The 17,590-nt window shown below is 41.6% G+C and overlaps 3 protein-coding genes across 3 annotated transcripts in view; all 3 read left to right on the top strand.

The window, feature by feature from the left end:
* Positions 1–5,495, top strand: part of flcn (folliculin) — an 8,252-nt gene extending 2,757 nt beyond the window's left edge. The window contains exons 7-12 of the mRNA XM_005732009.1: positions 1,574–1,737; positions 1,939–2,052; positions 2,469–2,592; positions 2,706–2,831; positions 4,367–4,469; positions 4,882–5,495. Of these exons, the coding sequence (XP_005732066.1) occupies positions 1,574–1,737; positions 1,939–2,052; positions 2,469–2,592; positions 2,706–2,831; positions 4,367–4,469; positions 4,882–5,089 (839 nt within the window). The 3' untranslated portion in view covers positions 5,090–5,495. The remainder of the gene's footprint in view (positions 1–1,573; positions 1,738–1,938; positions 2,053–2,468; positions 2,593–2,705; positions 2,832–4,366; positions 4,470–4,881) is intronic.
* Positions 5,496–6,884: 1,389 nt separating this feature from the next.
* On the top strand, positions 6,885–9,798 carry LOC102199459 (uncharacterized). The gene is made up of 5 exons (XM_005732010.2): positions 6,885–7,507; positions 7,890–7,996; positions 8,113–8,184; positions 8,481–8,627; positions 8,758–9,798. Exons 1-5 carry the CDS (start codon positions 7,495–7,497, stop codon positions 9,091–9,093), a joined length of 675 nt encoding a protein of 224 aa, XP_005732067.1. The 5' UTR covers positions 6,885–7,494; the 3' UTR covers positions 9,094–9,798.
* A 1,098-nt stretch (positions 9,799–10,896) lies between these two features.
* On the top strand, positions 10,897–17,530 carry grwd1 (glutamate-rich WD repeat containing 1). Its single transcript, XM_005732011.2, has 7 exons — positions 10,897–11,171; positions 11,262–11,379; positions 14,370–14,532; positions 14,630–14,840; positions 15,382–15,527; positions 16,178–16,369; positions 16,975–17,530. Exons 1-7 carry the CDS (start codon positions 10,955–10,957, stop codon positions 17,281–17,283), a joined length of 1,356 nt encoding a protein of 451 aa, XP_005732068.1. The 5' UTR covers positions 10,897–10,954; the 3' UTR covers positions 17,284–17,530.
* Positions 17,531–17,590: the final 60 nt, after the last annotated feature.

Consider the following 17,590-nt stretch of genomic DNA (forward strand, 5'->3'; position numbering starts at 1 on the left):
CAGATGAAAAATATGAAGTTGAAAAAAATGCATTTAAAAGGAAAATAGGCGAAAAGGAGATTTCTGATGTAAATTGCTGAAGCTTTTAAACAAAATTCAACGTGCATCTTTTTTTCTTGTTGATGACTGGTTTAAAAAAAAAATGTGCAGTGTCACCTTGACTCAGCTTCTGAAGTGGAACGTGTGTGAAAAAGTTTAAAAACCACTTCTTTTAGATGTGGTTAGGTTCATTTTGTTCCTAAATTAACCTAAACTCATGACAGCATGTCATTAGTTTGAACAACATGCTTATGGTTGTTATCATCTGACTGAGAAAGCTCTGATGAAAGTGTGAATCACCAGATGAGTCTGTGGAGAGACGCCAGAAAAACAGTGATTCACTAAAGCATCCCAACTTTCCAGAGAGTTTACACAATTCCAGTCAGTATTCAGTAATATCATGTACAAAAAAAGAAACCCAACATTTACAGTGAAACTTTCTCTGACAGTATTAGCTCTGTAATTTTAAATCCTATTCTGGGTCATTTGACCAAGAATCTGTTCATTTATACACCAAATGGACACTCATTACATAGACTTTGCTAGGAGATGGTTGAGTCCTGTTTTACCTTTAGAAGTGCTTTAATTATTTGTGACAAAGATTCATCAAGGTGCTGGAATCATTCCTCAGAGATTTTGGTTCATAATGACATGACAACATCACACAGTATCTTCAGATTTATGACAATGCATTTATAACAATAAGTAAACAATACCAATCTTAGCTGTGGCAATTAAATGGTTCTTTATTGGTACTAAGAAGTCCAAAAAATGTGGGCCAAACCACAAGCAGCTGCCTGAACTGTTGATGAAAGACAGGATGGATTCATGTTATTTATTCTGACCCTACTATCTGAATTTGCAGCGGAAAGTGAGACTCATCACTAGGCAGTATTTTTCCAAGTTTCCAATTGGAAGTTGTCCAGTTTTGGTGATTCTCCTCTGATGTCAACAAGGCATTTTCACCTAGAGAACTGCTCCTTACTGTATATTTTCTTTTCTCTTTTTTTTTTCTTTTTTCTTTACTGGGTATTTTCTTCTTTTTTTTCCATTCTCTGTAAACTCTGTGTGGTTGTGTGGGAACATCAGCAGTTTCTGAACTGCTAAGATCAGGCCACAGCCCACCATGCAACATTGAAAGTCTCATAAATCACCTTTCTTCCCCATTATGATGATCACTTTAAACGTCAGCAGGTCATGTTGACCATGACTACATGAATAAATGAACAGGGTTGCTATCATGTGAGTTGGCCGGATATTTGTGTTACCAAGTAGTTGAAACACTGTACTTAGTAATGTGGTCGCTATGCAGTGCAGGTCATAGGTGTTACTAACAGAGTCTGTTTTTTTTGTTTTGGAAACAGTGGGTAGCTATCCTCATGTGTGCACTATGATGATAGTTGTGTAGGTATGACTCGTGTGGTGTATGAACCGCCGTTTATCACAGTTTCCTACGGAAATTCCCCACATTTGTAATGAACCTTTGCTTGAAAGCATTTGCTTTTTCTGTTTTTTAATGTCATGTGTTTTAAAGAGCAAGAGGAGGAAATGAGCTGCTGGGAGGGAGCAGAAGGAGGTGCTTCAAAGACGCAGAGACACCTGTCAGAGACCGAGCTGGCCCACAACTTCCTGAGCGATGATACAAAACTGGATGAATTACCTGGTCCAAAATTTAGGTCACTGAGGCATTTGAGACAGGTGAACTTAAGCACATTTGTAGTTTGCTAATGTATACCCAACTTAATCATGAACAGCAATAGAAAACTGAGATTGAATAAAGAAAAATACGTGTTTTTACAATCATTTATATGGTAAAGTGATGCATATTGGTTAAAAAAAATAGCTCATACACTATATCTGTGAGCTGTTGCTTGGTAAACATTGTGGTTCGTTCGGCAGGTCCTCGGGGCTCCTGACTTTCGACAGCTAGCCTGGCACGTGCTCATGGGAAATCAGGTCATATGGAGAGGTGCAGATCCAGTTCTCATCCAGTCAGCTTTTACAGTGCTAAAGGTACTCTGCTCCAGTGGTGTGGCCTTTGTAGATAGAGCGTTGTATTATAATATGGGTAAACATGAACTTTTGGGGCAGGGGAGCGCACCTACTATTTGTGTGAGGGTGTAATGCTGTTGTTATTGCACAGTTTTGACCTTTTCTTTTGCGACTACATGCTCTCCTGGGGTTTTCTTTGTGGTTATTTTTCATTTGAATACTTGAAAGATAAATTTTTAATGTTATCAGTATATAATTTTAAGACAAGTTCATACTGTAATGTTTGTGTTACTTTACCACAGTTCTTTAGTAGTTGTCAGAAAAGCATCACTTATAGCATTAATGAGTAAGCAGAGACAGCGAGGCTGTGTGAATGTTAGCCAGATCAAACAGTGTATCATCACGGCCATTAACTCACTTCTCTATTTTCCCATTAGTCTTTGCTCCCGGTAGGCTGTGTGCGCTCCGTGCCATACAGCTCTCAGTACGAGGAGGCCTACAAGTGCAACTTTCTGGGTCTCTGCCCCGATGTGCCTATTCCAGCTCACGTCAGCTCCTCAGGTGCAAGAAGCTCTTTGAGATTTGTTGATCGCTGTGTGAGATTCTCTGTCAAAAACTGTAGATGTGTATTTGCAGATTAAACTGTAATAATTTTGCTTCGATTTGCTCTTCAGAGTTTACAGTGCTCGTGGACGTCACCTCAGAGAGAAGCTGTCACATGCCAGCTGTAAGAGAAGACGACATCAGCTCGCTTTATCAGTTCACCATCACCAGTGCCAACACACAACCTATAGACAGGGGTGAGTACATCGGTCTTGATTTAATTTGCTGCATGTTTGTTGCCTCTGTTAGCGTTACACAATTTACAGTCTGGGAACCCATCGGCTTGTCTGCTGATTAATCCTCTGAGGCCAAAGGTTTTTTTCACGGCTTCCTGTGTAGTCGGCGTTTTTCTGTTCGTTGCTTTCTTTCTGTGCTTTTTGCTCATTCTTTACAAAAAGTCAGGTAAATTAAAAGACCGATAATAAAAAGCTTCATTTTCTACGGCAGCCGATGTTTTCAGGTTTCCATCTTGACAAATGCCATCCTTCCTTTGCTCTTCACACAGAAAGCTTACAGCCATGTAACCCCAGCCTGCTCTAGCCTAATTGGTCGATACCATTTGGACTAAAAGCAGATTACAAATAGACGTCTTTATATGTAGAATCTATTTATAGAGATTACAAATTTACATTTATCATCATCTGACTCTGTATCAGTGAAAAGGACAGATTTTTTTTCCCCTCCTGATTCATTAACCCTTGTTTAAGTCAGAGCAGCTGTTAAAGTGAAAGTAGAAAAATGCTCAAGCACAGCAAGAGCGTTAAGGAATCCATTAAAAAAAAAAAGAAGACTTTGCATCGAAAACAGAAACTAGTTGTTTCCACAGAATATATATATATCAGAGAATCCATCTCACACGTCTTCAGACTTTGTGCCAGCAGACAAACCAAACTGGTTCTGGGCAAATCAGAGCTCTGTGATGAACTTAGAGTCAGAAGGTCACGGCTACAGGTGTGTTTTAGGTTTTACAGGTGCACCGAACATCGTTTTTTACAGCAATTCCTACTAATAAATTCCTATAATTCAGTAAAACATAAATGAAAAAAGTTCCCATTAATCACTATCTATTATAGAAATTTCTAGCCTTTTTTTCTTAACACTAGATTCCTTTACAAAAATAGGGCCCCATTACTTTATCATGTCAAAAAACTTATACCAACATATACCAGGATTAAATGTGAAGTTAAACTTCTTTGCGCTGACAGAGAGGGGAGTTTAAGATCAAACTAGGCTGTATGTCGCCCGCATTGTGAAACGAGTTTGACACCCCTCCTTTAAAGGGTTCTGACTATATAGGAACACACACACACACACACACACACACAGCAGAATACACAAAAGCAACAAACATACCAGCATACCTGAGAAAGGGTCAAAAACTAAATCCAAATTATAAACTTCAAAGCTACAGAAACTTAAAACATGAGAATGAGTAACCGTTCGAGTAAACAGCAAAACATTTGCTGCGTAGCTGGTTGCAGCGACTGCTTGCAAGCTCATAAAGCTACTCAGACCGCGGCCTGTTTTTCCTTTTCGCGCTCTCTGCATCCTGTGGTTCATCAGTCTGATTTGTTGATGTTTTCTCACAGCAGACGGTTATACACAAATAGTTCAACCAATCACCTACTAAGAGTTTTTAATTTTTTTTTTTGCTTGACTCTTTTTCTTTTTTTTTTTCTCAACTTTCCCACATGGTTCTTCCACTGACTAAATCTTTGTCCTCTTTCTCCAGGTCCAGCATTACTGAACAAGCTGGAGGTCGCTCTGTGCAATGAGAACCTGTCGGTGGATGTTGTGTCTCACTGCCTGCTGTGTTTGAAGGAGGAGTGGATGAAGTGAGTAAAGCTCCTTTATGCCACGTTCCAGATACTTCAGAACTCGGATGTCGGAACAGCGCATTTTACAAAAAGCCAGCAAAAACAGAATTTGTTTAGGTTCTCATTAAGGTAGAGCCATTCAGGGAGAAACAGGGAAAAACACATTAATGGATAGAGCTCGATCACTGCTCACTATTTAATGAGTCAAAAACACACAACACTTGCAGTACAGATTAAAAGTTTATAATTTTACTGTTGTTTACATTCAGTACTGCCATCTTGGATTGCTAACTTAGGATATTTCCAAGTGGGAAGTCTTATTGAGAGGGCGTTCCACACAAAGATTCCCACCGGAAACTTGGTGTTTCCGAATTCTGTCTTCTTCAGGAAGGCATAATTAGTCTTAAGTGTGATCTATTTGTTTTTTCAGTAAAGTCAAAGTGCTGTTCAAGTTCTCCAAAGTGGACGGTCGAGGAAGAGAGGACACGCAGAAGGTTCTGGCACTCCTCGGTGCTACGGGGCCCGGGGAAGAGGACAACGTCAGGCTGCTCAAGTACTGGATGACTGGACTTAGCAAAACATACAAGAGCCATTTAATGACAGCTGTCCGAGGAGGGGAGAGGAGCCCCAGCCAGTGACAAAGAAGAGGAGGAGGAGGAGATTAGGATAAAGAAAGGGGAGCTGAAATGAGGGGGAATGCCATTTCTTTGACGTTCCCCTTGTTTTGTTTTGTTTTATTTTTATTAATTTGTTTAGTTTTGGGGGGTTTTCTTACCCACATTCTTGTCATTTAATGACAGGACTGTGAACGGATGACACAAAGGGTTTCGCTCGTCAATTATGGTTGTTTTCAGTAACTGTTGTGTATCTAACGATGATGATTATCTTGCTCACTAAACAAGTAGAATCAGTTTGGATAATGCATGAGGGCTTTTATTTGTCAAAGGGAACTCTTATAGGAGACCTTTTTATACAGATATGTAAAGCTTAGCTTATTACAAAAAAAGACTTTGCACTTTGTTTACTCCTGCTGATGTTTTAAAATAAAATAAAACCAATGTAAACTTTGAGCCTGACATCCTTTCTCGACCCATGGTTGGCTCCACCTTGTGGTGAATAGAAAGAAAATGGGAGGGAAAGTGAAGCGGAGGTGGAAACCTTTTGTTTCTCCATCACCTCCCACTCGTTTGAAGGTCTTCAGCTTTAAGTGGTGTAAGACAGCACTTTAAAAAAAAAAATTTTCCCCCAAGTCCTGAAACATACAAAAAGTGTTGCATAACAAGGACCCGGGACAGATGACCACATCGGCAGGATTTGGGGGTTTTTAATGAACCAGTCACTCTGATCTGCTTTTTTTGTTTTTTCCATGCCAGTTATATGAGCCTGTTGATGTGCTGAAGCTCGCAGACTTTACTCAGTAAAATGTGGCTTTATTTAAGTTGGAGGATGTTTTCGAAAAAAAATTTCATGACCCCAAAATTTTAAGTTTCAAACTTGTGTTTTAGTCCTAATTATGAAGGAAAAAGTGAGTTTGCATATATTGGAGTGACTAGTTTTTTTTTCCTATTTAAAGGAATGCACTTCTTTTGTTTTTATTAAATCTGGATTTCATTTGTTGAGTTAGGCTCCGACATGTGTGGACTTCATCTGCAGCAGCTTCACAAATTTTCTGCGTATTTACTTCCCTCTGAATTTTAAATGCAGTATGAACCAGGAAGACGGCACTCTGACTAGATATTTATATCTATCATTATAAACGTAGCATAAGTAAAGAGGTTTTGATTTAGTCATGCCTTGGGGAATATGGAGCCCTCGCTTGCTGCGGCTGTCTGGTTTCCTTTTCCTGTCAGTAGAGATACCTCTCTGGGAAATTTTCCTCTGTCCTTTGGCTTATGATCCAACAAACATGAAGAATAACGACTTCCTTCCTTTCATCATTAATCAACTCCTGTTGACATCTGACTGATATCCCAAACCAACGTGATGCTTTGCGTAACCTGAGGCCACAAAACAACACTTTACAGACAGGATGATGACAGCTGTGCACAGCTATCATCACAATCATACCATACAACTCTGTAAAGCCAATTTTAACATTAATGACTAAAGAAAGCAGTCATGTTGGGATGACTTGCATCTTCTGGCAATTCAGTGTTGCAATCTTTCTCGTTAGCTCTTCGAGGAATGTAATGAATGTGATCCTTATTTCTAAAAGAAACTGACTGTTAATGAATGACTTAATGGGATGATACTGCGCACTGACTTACGGGACAGCGACTGATAGAATCAACAGGCAGAGAGGTGTGGGGAAGAATCCAAATGAAAAACATATGCTCTGACTGCATAACTAAGCCTCTTCGGCCCTGGTTGGGAGCGGGAGGATGGGGGTGGGAGCGGGAGGATGGGGGTGGGGGGGTGTTGGGGAATGTGGGAAGCAGAAGGGAGGGAGACGGGTCAGTCAATAGTGAGGTAAAACGTGTGCCTGTGGGAGTGGCCGACGCATAAAGGGAGAATTGAGCGGAGCACTTTCACTTTGAGCTGTGCCTGTGTCTGAGTAGGATACAGAGGGATAGGGAGAAATCCAGGGGAAGAGGTCAGCTCTGGCACTTTATTCATTAACCACTTTTAAGGGACAGAGACAGAGTGGCAAGGAAAATTCTAGGTCAGTAGTGAGAAAGGGAAAGGAGAAAAGATTTAGAAAGGGAAATAGAAAAACAAGGCTTTCAAAGTGAAAGGCTGCAGCCACCCTGGCTTCAAGTGGGAAAACCCAAAGTGAGAGAGCATGTCGATGTGAGGTGACAAGTGGGGCATGTGCATGGAAAGTACCAAAGGACCCTAAGTAAAGAGAAGGGGATGATCTGAGGGATGTGAACAGGAAGACTAAATATCAAGCAGTAAAGAAGAAGAGACAGAAGCCTGCTCTTTCAAAGACCTGTAAAAAAACCACAGGAGGAAGCTTCGCCTTTTACAGAGTGACAGTGAAGCTTGCCTGCAGAGTCACTGCTGTCAACAAGAGAAATGGACATGCAGTCAAGATAAAACGATGACACTGCGAGGTGAGAAACTATTATTTTCATGTTAAATTTTTGTCTGTTTTTCACCCTTTTTAAATGTCTGTGGGATTATAGTGAAACAGCAGTCCTGGTTAATGCATAGTGAGATTTAAATGGTGAATCAAAGTTGGTTTTTTTGCACCACTTTGAAACATCACAGCCATTTCTGGTGCCCTAATTAAATTAGAGATGTTGCAATCGTAGCCCAGTGTCTCCTGCTGTTTTCTTTTTTTTTTAAAAGAAAGAAATGGCTAATTTACACAGGAAATGATGTCATGTTCTTTTTAGTAGCTATGCACTTTGAACAAGCTACAAACCACAGAAAGTTTCCAGCAATTATGTGACTTGTTTTCTGTGGCTTTCGCTCTTATCATGTCTCCAACAGTTCTACTGTTGCTGTCATTACTAACTGCCCCATGTGGTGGATGTGAGTTTGACCTGGAAGGTGTGAAAAATATCAAAGGGACCATCGATTCGAGTTCAGCAGGCTTTGTAAGTGAAACTCTCTTTACTTCGTTTCTAAATATTTACTTCTATGCCCATATAGACCTCTGTGGTCCTTCTGGGTATCTGGCTTCTCATCTTTGCCTCTTTTCTCCCTCCTTCAGCGCACAGTGTTTCCTAAGGATTACTATGTGGTGCATCGATATACAAGACACATGCTCTGTGACACCGATCCGGTGAGTTGTTTATATAGGAAGTGCTCATATAGATCTTATATATCCTGTTCATTTTAACCTTCTCCTGAAGCCCACTTGGGTTTTTTTTTAAAGAGAATAATTATTTGCTTTTTTTCTTTGGTCGTCTTCCACTATAACAAGTCACATGTTCTGTTTAATAACAGTCTGTTGTCCCAAGTGGCCTCCAGCCTCTCTCGTAACACGGTTACTTGTGTGGTTCTTGCGGTGATTTGTCATGTGTTTTACATGCTAGTCCTAATTTTGGGGTTGTTGTGTTGCTCTGTTTTTCCTCGCAGTGTTGCGTGTTCCCTGCTGCGTATGTCCTCCATGATTCTTGGCAAGTGCTCCTGACAAACCTCTGGGAGGAACACTTAAATCACTCTCTTGTTGTGGAACTTACACGGACACTGGATAAAATTATTAGCAAGAACAGAAACATGGAAGTACGTATTCTCTTTTTCTTGTCGTGACATTGCTCGCTTCAGTATCAAGTAGCTGTTTCAAACATGACTTTGTTAGTCAGATTTGTTGTCTTGATAATACTGATCTCTCTTCCTTGTTTCCTTGCTGCAGATGTTTCAGGAGGAGACAGACTTATCCCAGTTCTCCTTGGTGTCTTCCTCTCCAGAAGAACTCCTAAAGTTAACATCAGAACTTTTTAGCCGGTGGATTCAAATTGGGTGCCCACCTTCAATTGAAACATGCACCCTGCCCAACTTGCCACCGTCTGTTGAAAGGAAGGACTACAGCCCATCAAGGGCCAGACTTTTAACCACTAGAGCGGTAGACAATATGAAATCTGGCAGGATTATAGACACACCACCACTGTCCAGTGGGGTTCCCCCATCATATTCTGCATTTGTTTGGAGCTCCTTATTATTAAGACTCTACTGGTGTTTGCTACCATAGTTGTCAAAAAGGGTCTTATATATATCTTTATAGGCACTGATGACTGTTTTCTTAAGTTTTTGTCTTTGTGTTTCGGTGTGGTAAGCTTTGTGAAACTCAAGTGTTACATCTGATGCACAAAATTAGAGCAAACCACCAGTCTCGCCGTCCAACAGCACTCTGTAAGAGGTGATATCGCAGATGTAATCCAATAGCATCACTATTTAGAGCAAGCTATCTATGGTTTATGTTCTTCTTGCTAATGGGCATTGCCTGCCACTGTTTACAAATGGATGTATATGTATTTACTTTTGTACAGAAAAATAAATTAAAGACATTTAGATATATGCATCGTTAGCTTTTGGTGTAACTTGCCAGTATCCAAAGTCTGTGTTATATTTATTACAGTATTTTGAATGTACATTTACAGTTAGGCTACTTAAGTAAATGTGCTTAAGTGTTGGGATATACATATTTAATTTTTTTTTTCCATTTAAATACACTTTTACGCCACATTTTAGAGGTAAATACTGTCATTTCTCTCCACATTTGTAAAAAATGATTATGCACTGTGGCACACTGAAAAACTCAACAGTTTATGAAGTTGTTAAAATCAGTGCACTGCCAATTACAGCTGTAATGCCTGCATAATGATACTGTAGCCTATGATCAGCACTAACTTATGACATTAATAAAACTACAGTTGCAGAGCAATCACAGGTACAATTCTTGCCCAATTTGCATTTGTAACTTTGCAGTGTGGTGCTGCTATTTGCAGCAGCAAAGTATTTAATCAGTCGGAGTTATATGTTTACAGTTTTCTCCCTGCTGCTTTTAAGAGATTACATTTTGTGTTTAATCTTGCATTCCAACTGCAAGAGTCTGCATTCGTGTGAACTCAACCGTAGATTCTCTTGTAAAGAGGCAGCCTTTGTGTGGAAACTCTTCAAATATATTCTGCAGCTTTAGTTTAAAAAAAAATTAAATAACTAAAAAGTCTAAGAGATCAGTTGCAGATGACAGAGGAATGTGTGGTGGAACAGCCCGGGATGTTAAGGCTCTTGTCAAAGACCTCGATGAGTAATAAAAGAGCACTTGTCTCTACTTGTACTCAGCTACACGTGAAAGAAACACCTTCGTCCTGACAGAACCCCCCGAGTAGTTTCACAATCTCTTAAATGTGAGTGTTTGTTAAAAGAGCAGAGAAGGTTTCAAGAGAATCTCTGGCACAATTTTAATAATGAAATTCAAACACAAATGTAAAAGAAAGAAACACATGCTTAGACAAACGTGTATAAGAGAAATTGCCCAAGTATTCTTATGAATTTAGCATAGCAGCTTTTATGGCAGTTTCCCAACACCCTGATAGAGTCAGTGCAAAACTATCTATAAATTATTGCCAGTGAGTAGCTGTGAGTCAAAGCCTGACTTCCCATTAGTGGTGCAGGGGCTGCTGAGCCCCCTCTCAGTACCAGGCTGTGCTGCGTAAGATGTAGTACAGCACATTCAAATAAATCTCATTAAATCACACAATCATGACTCAGAGGTGAAGACTCTTTACTGATCGGTGCATGGACACGATCCCAAATGTTCTTAAGCAAAAGGCTAATTATCTTCCAGGGAGGAGACAGAACATTTGCCATGTAGCTAACGCTAACAGTGTCCACGGTAATAATGTTCACGTGATCCTCAGGGCTTACAGTGTGAGACAAACAATTGCAAGCCTGGTCTTTCCTGGCAACAGGGGCTCTTTTGCCAAAGAGGTCAGCTGAATTCCCGTAAACAGGGAGAGAGGGGCGCCGCTGGTGAGGAGGGTGAGCGGCGTTTAAACCACGTGGCCGCTGCCTGCACCGGAAGTACGCCACACCGTGCCTCTGCCAAGATGTCTGCGCCCGGTGAGCACGCCGTGGAGGAAAACGAGATGGAGGAGATGGACGAAGCAGGCAGCGATGAGGACGAAGGGGTGGAAATGGAAGAGGAAGGGGCAGAGGGAGAGGAGGAGAAGAAAGTGTACGTGCCCGGGATCGAGCCGCTTGAGCCCGGGGAGGAGCTGGAGATGGACCGCTCCGCGTACCGCATGTATCACGAGTGCCAGACAGGCAAGTTAAAGTCATCATTACTCCCAATGAAGTTCACGCTTCCACCATGTGGGATCTCTGGGCTTAAGTTACCTTGTTGTTTATGTTCAGGTGCTCCATGCCTGAGCTTCGACATCTTAAGGGATGGAGATGGAGACAGCAGGGAGCAGTTTCCCCTGTCCATGCTGCTCTGTGCGGGCACGCAGGCGGACACGGCTCTGAAGAACAGGTACAGGACCACTGACCTTTAACCCACACCTTCATTACTGTCGGCACTCAGCATTTAATCCGAAAGCACCATTTTTAAAGGTCCTGCTCAATAACGCCGGATGTCCTGCACCTCCGTGTGTTTGTTTTGGTCGTTTAAACTGGTGTCAGTGGTTAGTTTCACAAATATATTTTAGAGTGATCTGTCATGTTTGGCCTGGAGTAATTTTATCCAGCTGACATTGTGCAAGAGGCAAGTTAAACCCATAAACTCCCCCCATCTTCCCCAGTTTTTAAATACATATTTATTCGTAGCAGACGCATTCAGGTGGCAGTTGCATAACAACATTTAGGCAAAGTTAAAATGAGCAAACACAGCACCAGAGGATAAAATAATGGCTTGCAAATATTATTTAAGAGCAAGACTAATTAAGTAAAGTGATTACAAAAGGATATTTTTGAAATTTAACAAGAGCAAGTACAAAAATCATAAGCAGAGGGAAGCACTTTTGCAGTGGGACGTGTTCATTTTTGCGTGAGAGGTTGGACTGGACTGTTTTCCACTAATTCTAAAAAGCTTGGTTAGGAAGCTGCATCCATTTGTGTGCAACCCTCCCAGACAAATATAATTCCATATTATTACTAATTGGGTACTTTGAGCCGCTCCCTTTTTCCCAAGGGGTCTGAGTATGCATGCTGATTTGGTATAGCTTTTAGCCCGGATGTCCTGAGGTAACTTTCCAGTTTATCCAAGCTGGGGAATTGTGAGACCTGCGGGTTTAAATGTGTTTACTACTAATTTGTTCCAAATACTAGAATTTTTCTCCCTAAAAATGAAGCATACAGTTGTTGGACACTCAATACCACACAGCGGATTGTTCTATTAAAAATATGCCAAAGGGCACGAACAAGTTTGGCACACAGCAGCTGGCTGCAGCTGCTTGATCCTGGCACAGCTGGGAGTCAGAGTTATGAAAAACATCCAAATGAAATCCAAGTCGGTGAGTTATTAAATTAACACACACTCCCGTACAGCTGTTATAATGGGAGAGATTGGCTGCAGAGACCAGGATGTAACCAAGGTAGCTTCATGGCTGGATTTGGGCATTTTAATGCTTTGGCTAGCCTGAAGCGACTGTTTGAGCACCTGTAGTTTTTGGCACTTCCGTGGTTTTGTTTTTTTAGCTGTGTAAGCTACAGAGACAGACACCTATTCATGCTCATATTCACACCCAGCTTTAAGTCACCAGTTAACTGTAAGCCGCTCGACTGTAGGAGAAAGTGAGCTAAAAGAAAACACAGAGCGGCGCCACCCAGTCTGTTGGAAGTTCAAATCCCTGAACCTTCTAGCCGTGAGGCCACAATTAATATTCCATTTTCCTCCCTATTATTACTAGGACAGTTCACAGAATAAAGGCTGGCTTACTCTAATTTTAAAAGTCACATCACTGTAACGCAGCTAATCAGTAGCACAAAGTGAGCACTTGGTCTGTTTACTCTGGAGTATTGAGTAGGGAGAGTTAAAGAGTTCAAAAAGCTGAAAGCAGGCATTAAGCTTCACCACATTTAGAAGCGACAGCAGCTCAGCTCTGCTGCAGCCATGTGCCGAGCAGTAGAGCTGAACACAGGTATTTGTAGTTGCATTTTTATCCTAATTCATGGCAAAGTTGTCCTAAGACAATGAGTTTATGTAGCAGATTAAGTTGGTCATCTATAGTCTGACTATAGTTTGATCACAGTGTGGGATAAAAACAAATGTGTAGATGTTGTAGAAACTCTGTTCACTCACACTTTCTCATTCATACAACAATAGAAGAATACCAATGCCAGACACGGTGGGCCACAAGCCAGGTTACTGCAAGTGCTGATCCCAAGCTCGAATAAAGGCTAAGGGTTGCATCAGGAACGGCATTTGGCAAATCAAATATGCAGATTATCACGAGAGCTTTTTGTGTACTGGCCCGGTCAAGGTCCGGGTTAATGACAGGCAGCTGGAGGAAATTGTGCTACTGCTGGGCAAAGAAAAAGGAGGAGTAGTAAGGAAGGTCTGCTTGAAGGCAATGAAAAAGAAGGAAAGGTACAAGCGAGGGTGCTAAACTGCCAGGCAGGAGGAAAAGAGGAAGACCACAGAAAAAGGTTCACGGATGTAGTGAAGGAGGACATGCAGACGGCTAATGAGACAGAGGAGGAAGCCAGAGATGGAGTGAGATGGAGGCAGATGTGCTGTGGCGACCCCTAAAGGGAGCAGCTGAAAGAAGACAAAAATAACCACAATTAACCTTAATAATAAGTAACAATAAGTAATACCTGTGAAAGATCCCTGCTTGGATGCCAGGAGGAGAAACGCATTCGTTCAGGTTCAAGACCTCTAATTAGATTAGAGGATGGATGTTTTTACATTAGACCAGTATTGCAGGAGTAGTGGGCAAGACTAAACCTTGAAAATGATTTTAATTTCTTTAAATTTAAGACCTCCAACAACTTCATTCCTTATTTAAAAAGCTGCTTTGTGCAGGTGTCCCCAGGAGGTGTCCTTTCATCCAAAATCATCGCATTATTGCCACGTTTCCATGTGTAGTAATGTTAAATTCCCCTTATTTTCCCTGTTGTACATGTTTATTGTTATTATTACCAAATGTGTTGTTTATAGCAGAGGAAAGCAAACTCTTTAATGTCTAAAGGAAGATTCTTTTGGATGCTAACATTAAAGCATTGACTCTCTTCACTATAGACCACACCACAATGTTGTTTTTATATGTTTGTTGTTTGGATTTTCCTGTGATGCACAGTTTCAGTTTTGTTCTGATGTCAGCTCTCGTACTGTTCCCCTGAAAGGTCTCCTTTAGGTGGAGACTTCAGTGGTCAATTAAAGGTTATTGGAAAATCTCAAGCACTCAAAGATGAAGCACATTGATGCAGGATAGTTTGATTTTTCTTTTTGGACTGGGGTATGTCCCAGAAATCAATGCTAATAAATTAATTGTTAATTAATTGTTTTTTGTTTTTTGGCAGACTTTTGGTCATGCGCATGTATAACCTTCATGGAACAGAGAAGGACAAAGAGGAGGAAGAGAGCAGCGATGAGGAAAGTGATGAAGAGGAGGAGGATGAAGAAAAGAAACCACAGATGGAACTGGCCATGATGCCCCACTATGGGGGGATTAACAGAGTCAGGGTATGCAGACGTTTATAAGTAAATAAAATCAGTATCTTGTGCATCAGTTTTTCTTAATTCTCTGATGATTCGACTAATTTTGCTTCTTGGCGTCCAGGTGACTCAGGTTGGAGAGCAGTCATTAGCCGCTGTGTGGTCAGACAAGGGACAGGTGGAAATCTTTGATCTCCGATCCCAGCTGGAGGCCGTCCACAGTTCTGCTGCTATGGCTGCGTTCATCAAACAGCAGAAGGAGGCAGCAGCGCTCTTCAGTTTCTCAGGGCACATGACGGAAGGCTTTGCAATTGACTGGTCGCCTAAAGTACCTGGTATGTGAGGCTTATCCTGTAAGACTGCTATACAGATGTGAAAAAACAAAAGCAAAGCAAAACAGCTCACCCTGTGTGGCAACATTGTTTTGTGCAAGCAGCCAGGTCCCTGATTGCACCTGGACTACTTCGTTATCCGATTGACATGATAAAAACAGTCTCCACCTTGTGCAAGATATTTTTGTTCCCATGTTCTTAACTGTGTCTGCCCGTGCAAACCTGTCATCGGGAATCAGAAAAGTATTGTCCACTGCAGGGCTGACACCGGTGTATACGTCAGAGAGGGATCAGCTACGATTAAAAACGTGCAGTAGTTTTAGTGAAAAGATGCCAGTGTGGGCTTTTATAAGAATAACGCTGGAAGGAAATCCACCTTAAAGTGCCGACAAAGAAGAACACAAATTCCTCTTAAACATGTAAACGGGTTGTTTTTATTTGCATGTATTTGAATGTCTTTGAAAGCTGCGATTGACTGAGATAAAGAATTGAATAGATGTCTGTCAAAGATTAAAACGTTAATTGTTTTGTGTTTTGTTGGCAGGTCGGCTTGTCAGCGGGGACTGCAAGAAAAACATCCACGTGTGGGAGCCGCGGGAGGGGGGGACTTCCTGGCAGATTGACCAGCGACCTTTCAGCTCCCACACAAAGTCTGTGGAAGATCTGCAGTGGTCGCCTACAGAAGCTACAGTATGTTTGTACACCAACGGTGACGTAGTGGCACAAACTTTGGCAGATTGTGCTCGCTGGCTTGTTGCACCCTTAACCGCAGCGGTAACATTAGTAGGAGTCGCTGTTCTGAATCTTAAGAATTGTGATGTCTATACATTTCTAGGTATCTTCCACTAAGGTTAAGTCCCTGGTGATGTGTGGGTAATTCGTTGAAAAAATTGGGTGCGGTCACGGAGCAGAATTATGGAAACTTGCTGTTAAATGGCACGTGGTAAAAATAGAATATGGTAACACTTGCTGTGTGGCACCACAGAGTTGTGACATAACAAATTACAGCCCAAACTATGTAAATTACGCGAGTCTTAGCGCAGCAGTTAGTCACCAAACCAGTTTGTGACATGTCGATGTTCGTCCTATAAGACTGGGTGTTTGCATTTATGAAAGTATTCTTTATTTATTTTGGATTCTCAGGGCTTTTCAACTTGTACAGTCTTGTCTAAAATTTCTTGCTGCAGTAAGGATCATTAAGCATGCAAAGCCCACCAGAGCCCTCCCCTAGTAAATTCTTAAGAGGAAATAGTTCCTTGTTTGTGAAGGCTGTTGGATCTTATTGTGTTAATAGTTATTGTAAAGTAAACTTTTAAAGTAACTGGACTCTCTTTCACCAGGTTTTTGCATCTTGTTCAGTGGATCAGTCTATTCGGATCTGGGACATCCGCGCCCCGCCCAATTCAATGCTCTCAGCCAATGAAGCTCACTCATCGGACATCAATGTAATCAGCTGGAACAGGAGCGAACCATTCCTCCTGTCAGGAGGGGACGATGGACTCCTGAAAGTGTGGGATCTGCGACAGTTTAAGGTACAAAAGAATAAATGGAGGCAATACATCTAAAGATAATTATGTAAGTCTAATTAAACACACATTGCACTCACAATAACAGAGCTATTGTCGGTGTGCCGACATGTCACTGTGTCCCACGATTAGTGTTAAATGGAAAACAATCTTTAGGCTTGTGCTGTCAGATTGTCTCACCTCTTAGTGTTCCGGCCCCACCTAACATTAGTTGTACAGTTGTGTAACAATAATAGCTTTAGGTGTTGCCTCCCTTCTAAATCAGGAAACTATTTGAATATATTTGGTGAAAAAACATTTACATGATTCATTACAGAGAGCTGAATGAGACTTTCACAGCACACAAAGTCCTAGTTGCACCGTATGAGCGACATATTTAACCCTTTCCCCCATAATGACGAGTTTAGACACCTCTGTGTACATCGGTAAAAACATGAGCACAGATCACCCTTCTGATGCACACCCAGTCCTTTTGTTCTTCAAGCAGGCCTGAAGCATGACAGTAACTGCTCTGTTCAGTGGTTGCTCCTAGTATGTTTTCAGAGTGAAACCCCACTGAGCTGAAACTGTATGAACAGCTGTCACACCTCACTGCTCTCCTGTTCCTGTAGACCGGGCGTCCCGTGGCCAACTTCAAGCAACACAGCGCTCCCATCACCTCGGTGGAGTGGAACCCCGTGGACTCGAGCGTGTTCGCCGCCTCGGGCGCCGACGACATCGTCAGCCAGTGGGATCTGTCTGTGGAGTCGTGCGACGTGGGCGCCAGGGTGGAGGCGGTCAGGGACCTTCCCCCTCAGCTGCTGTTCCTGCACCAGGGTCAGTCTGAGATCAAGGAGATCCACTGGCACCCGCAGATGCCGGGCATGATGGTCTCCACGGCTCTGTCGGGATTCAACGTGTTCAGGACGATATCCGTGTAGCGTTTGTGCGTTTTAGAGACAAATGGATAGTTTTGCATTTACATGACTGATACATGTGTAACAAGCACTAAGAAGCTTGTAATGTATATAAATAAGCTGTGTATGTAATAATTCAGCTCTTTGACATTTATTTTCCAACAAAGGCACCACATTATGGTCCCGTTTAACTTTCAGCCTGTATGTTTACAGACTTTTGAACTTTTTAAGGCATCACCTGCATGCTTAAAATAAATTTTTGATAACTTGACTGCTCTGTCGTTTACTTTTAGAATTGCTAAAGGAAAAAATGAGTTTCCTGTCAAACATC

This window comes from Pundamilia nyererei, unplaced genomic scaffold (genome assembly GCF_000239375.1).
Source record: "Pundamilia nyererei isolate P.nyererei 1_Seehausen unplaced genomic scaffold, PunNye1.0 scaffold00045, whole genome shotgun sequence".
NCBI lineage: Eukaryota > Metazoa > Chordata > Actinopteri > Cichliformes > Cichlidae > Pundamilia > Pundamilia nyererei.